The sequence below is a fragment of the Chlorocebus sabaeus genome, chromosome 8, assembly GCF_047675955.1.
Source record: "Chlorocebus sabaeus isolate Y175 chromosome 8, mChlSab1.0.hap1, whole genome shotgun sequence".
In the NCBI taxonomy this organism is placed as follows: domain Eukaryota; kingdom Metazoa; phylum Chordata; class Mammalia; order Primates; family Cercopithecidae; genus Chlorocebus; species Chlorocebus sabaeus.
Window position 1 is genome coordinate 119,387,163 of NC_132911.1, and position 3,765 is coordinate 119,390,927.

At 44.4% G+C, this 3,765-nt stretch overlaps 1 protein-coding gene across 5 annotated transcripts in view; it reads right to left on the reverse strand.

Moving 5' to 3' along the window:
* TRPS1 (transcriptional repressor GATA binding 1) overlaps nucleotides 1-1,811 on the reverse strand; it is a 260,386-nt gene extending 258,575 nt beyond the window's left edge. For 3 of the 5 annotated variants that reach the window (XM_008001403.3, XM_073018321.1, XM_008001397.3), the window contains exon 1: nucleotides 736-1,297. Coding sequence is in view for 1 of the 5 variants with exons in the window: in XM_008001402.3 (XP_007999593.2) it covers nucleotides 50-59 (10 nt within the window). In the remaining 4 variants the exon portion in view is untranslated. Of the gene's footprint in view, nucleotides 1-49; nucleotides 519-735; nucleotides 1,298-1,584 lie in introns of those variants that run through there. The other 2 variants (XM_008001399.3, XM_008001402.3) reach the window with 2 other exon arrangements.
* Between the last annotated feature and the right edge of the window lie 1,954 nt (nucleotides 1,812-3,765).

Below are 3,765 nucleotides of genomic sequence, written 5' to 3' on the forward strand. Positions count from 1 at the left end.
AGGTCCCTCTCTGAGACCCTCCCGACCCTCCCTAGTTCGCCCAACTTACTACTCTGCATGCTGGTGCCTAGTCTGCGCCCCGCTTGTCACGAGCCCCCAGAAAACTTGCAGTGGCGGCGGCGGCGGCGGCCCCTCGGGTCCAACCACCTCCAGCTCCTCCGCTGCGCCCGGTAGGAGAGAATTAAAATCAGCCAGAAAGAGACAGCGAGGGGGAGTGGGGCTGCGAGGGGGAGGGGGCACCGGCCTGAAACTTCTTTTTTTGGCAAATGGGGATTTGTTTTTCCTCCTCCCCGGCGGCTGAACTTGACCCTGCTGACTCCAGGGGCTACTGCAGTTTGAAGTCGCTGGTTTCCAAGGCTCAGATGCCTTAGACCCACCAAAAGGAGGAGAGGAAGGGGTGAAAAGGGAGCAGAAGAGAAGAAAGAAAGAAATCACACGCTCAAAAAGGAAGAAAGAAAATGCATGTGAAACCCGAGAAGCCTGCGCTTGGCTTTCTGCACACTCTCCCTCTGCCTTTTTTTTTTTTTTTTTTTTTTTTTTTTTTTTTTTTTTTTTTCAAAGAAAGTCACTTTTAATTCCCAGGGCTCCCCGCTCGCGATCGCCCACATTTTGCGCACACACGAGCGGGCGCTGCACTCGCGTCGCGGCGCCCCGGGCCCGGTCGAGGGGAGCCCGCGCCCCCCGCGCCCCCCGCGGCCCCCGGCCCCGCGGCCCGCCCGGGCCTCCCCTCCTTACCTGTTGATTAATCGTCAAGAACACCCTCGGCAGCCCGAAAGATGGTGGCGCGGCGGCCAAAGCCATGAACCGTCTTCTGTTGTTTGCAGAGTTGATCTTGGATTATTGCGGGGGGGAGAGAAAAAGGTCTTTCCTGCCTCCCCCCCTTCACTCCCCCACCCTTATTTAAAAAGAGAGAGAGCGAGAGAGAGAGAGAGAGAGAGACAGGGGGAGAGAGAGAGAGAAAGAGAGAGAGAAAGAGAAAGGAAATAGAGCAAGGATGTGCCCGGTGCCGGGTGGGAGAGGGGAGGGGGTGTTGTTTTTTGTTTAAAAAAAAAAAAAGAAAGAAAGAAAGAAATAGGAAGGCGAGAGAGCAATCGAGAGGACGCGAGGTCTGAAGAAACCAGCAGCACCAAAAAAGAGGACGCTAGAGATTGCAGTGAGATCGGGTCTTTATCAGAAATGTTATCGCTTGTCAGGACCTCAGTCTCCGCGCATTACGTCAGTTTCAAGACACCAACACTATTAATATCAAAGGAGCCTTCGCGGAGGAAAGCGCCACCCCAGACCGAGCTCCCTTAAAGAGACAGCGCGCGTCCCCGCGCCGCCGCCGCCGCCCCGCCCGGCTCCGAGCACCCGCCGCCGCCGCCCGCCGGGACCGGCCCCGGCCGCGGCGAGCCGGCTGCGCGAGAACTTCGCCCGAGTCGGAGCGCCGCAAATGAGAGCGGCGCGGTGCAGGGACCCGGCTACCTTCCCGCCCCGCCTCTCCCCCCTCCTCCCTCCCCCACCTCCCGTCTGTGAACGTGCGGGCTGGAAAAGGAGGAAAAATCCAAACGCGTTAGGAATAATGTGATAAAGACGAGGACTTACCTTGGGGGAGTGGGGGGCAGGTGGGGGGCAGTGCGTGGCCGCCAAACCGACGTTCCCCAGACACTCAGAGATGCTAACAGAAACAATCTAAAGAACTCTCAAAGTCCTTTTACCTTTACTGTTGTTACTTTCCCTTCTGTCTCTCAGTTAAACGACGCAGGATGTGTGTGTGCGTGTGCGCCCCCTCCCCCGCCCTTTATCTGTGGCAAGAAGTCTCAGGACACCTAGTTGGTGATCAGGATTCCCCATGCTTTTCATGGCAAGAAGGCTTGAGGAGAACAACTTGAACTCTATCCTGAGTTGGAGAAGTGCGGACTGAGGTTGCTATGGTTTTCTGAGCTAAAGAGAAGCCAGAAACTCAATGGGTGCTTCAAGGGGGTACCACAAAATAGACAAAATGGGAACATTATTCAAATGTTGCAAGATTAATACATGCAGTTTGGGGTTTTAGTAGCAGATAAGGAACTCTGAATTAAGCGTGACGTTCTTTTTTACCTACTTTACATTACCATATACTCTCATTGTTAAGAGAAATTGTGTCAACATAAAGTTCAATGGATTGAGCTTTTTTTTCTTTTTCTTTTTCTTTTTTCTTTTTTTTTTTTTTTTTTTTTTGACTTCTTAAGATCAACAATGCATAAAACATTACCATGACAGGACTCAAAGTATAGTAGGTGTTAAAAACAAAGTAAACATTTATTGGGCGTTTGGACTTCATTTTCTTCAGTTGGGTGACTTTAAGTGGCATGTTTTTCCTCTGGTGAAAGTCAGTTTAAAGTAATTTTGTGCTAAAAGGAGAAACATCTTTCCTTTTCCAAACTACAAAATGATTAAAATTAGAATCTTAGAGAGGTACAATCACGAATCTGAGAGCCGAAGATGAAGTAATTTCCTCCAAAATATTTTTCACTAAATGATTCTTGCATCTTTTTAAAGAAAAGATAGGTATATTTTCCAAACATACTATTATCAGAAGTGAAAAAGCCAATCATACTAAAAAATTAAAACTGAAGTAGGTGCTTTTAGAACCTTACTCCTTTTTCTCTATGGTCTTTATTTAATATACTTAGACAAGCAGATATGTGATTTTTTTTTTGTAGCACATTTATTCCAGAAGTGTTTTGGTACCGTTTCCCATACACTCTTTATGAGTAGAAAAGCAATAATTCTTTTGCAATAGAGAAACTAGTCAGGTGAAAAAGTAGTCAAAATACAGTTTCACAATGAGGCAAACTATATATTCCCTAAAGGAGAGAGAAGACAATGAACCTCATATGCATAGAGTTATTCATATGTTATCATCCATTTAAATTAATTTGGGAACAGAGTTAGATTTATATATAGTACTGCATGCCGGGAAAATTAATATCAAAATCTTCAGTAAATCTCATAGTCAGTTACTAATGACCACCTGCATATTTCCACACTGGAGTCATTTAATACTGTCCACCACCAATTTCCACTGTAAAAAGTATTCATATATTAAATATAGACCTTTTATTTTCTTTTTTTAAGCTATAAATTAACTTGCCGACTTTTATGGAAATATGCACGGCACAGTGAGAAGCATTTTTATTAAAGGAAAAAAAATAAGGATCTGAGTGAAACATTCTTTAGCCATGACTAACTAAAAATATTAAATCAATTTTGAAATATGTATTCGAATAGTGGGACTGTATTTAAAGGGTTAATACAACCTAAAACTGCTGAAGCTGGTATCTAACTGATAAAATCTGAGGCTATAGCATCTTAGCAAAGTTAAATAGTACAATTTATCACAAGGATTAGGCCCCTAATCTCCCTCTGCTCCCCAAGATTTAAATGACATTTTAAAAGGGGAAGTGATCTTCCTCTCCATCACCCACAAATCTAAGGCAATCATCAAGACTGTAAATTTATTCACATGAAACAATCATTGATTAAATTGGTTCAAAAAAAAATGAAATTACATGCTTTTGCAAGCACAAAGCCCTTGAGATGACTGGTGTTTTTCCACCTGTAATAATACAAAATTTGACCATTAAGTGTACCCAAAATTACATATTATATGAAAAGTTAAAGCCAAAGGTCTGAGGGTGAATTATGTCTTTTAATTGAAAGGATAAAGTTACACTTCAGGTACTGAAGCCAACAAATTCATGGTCACTTAAAAATTTAATGAATGAAGTTTCACGGATTCAA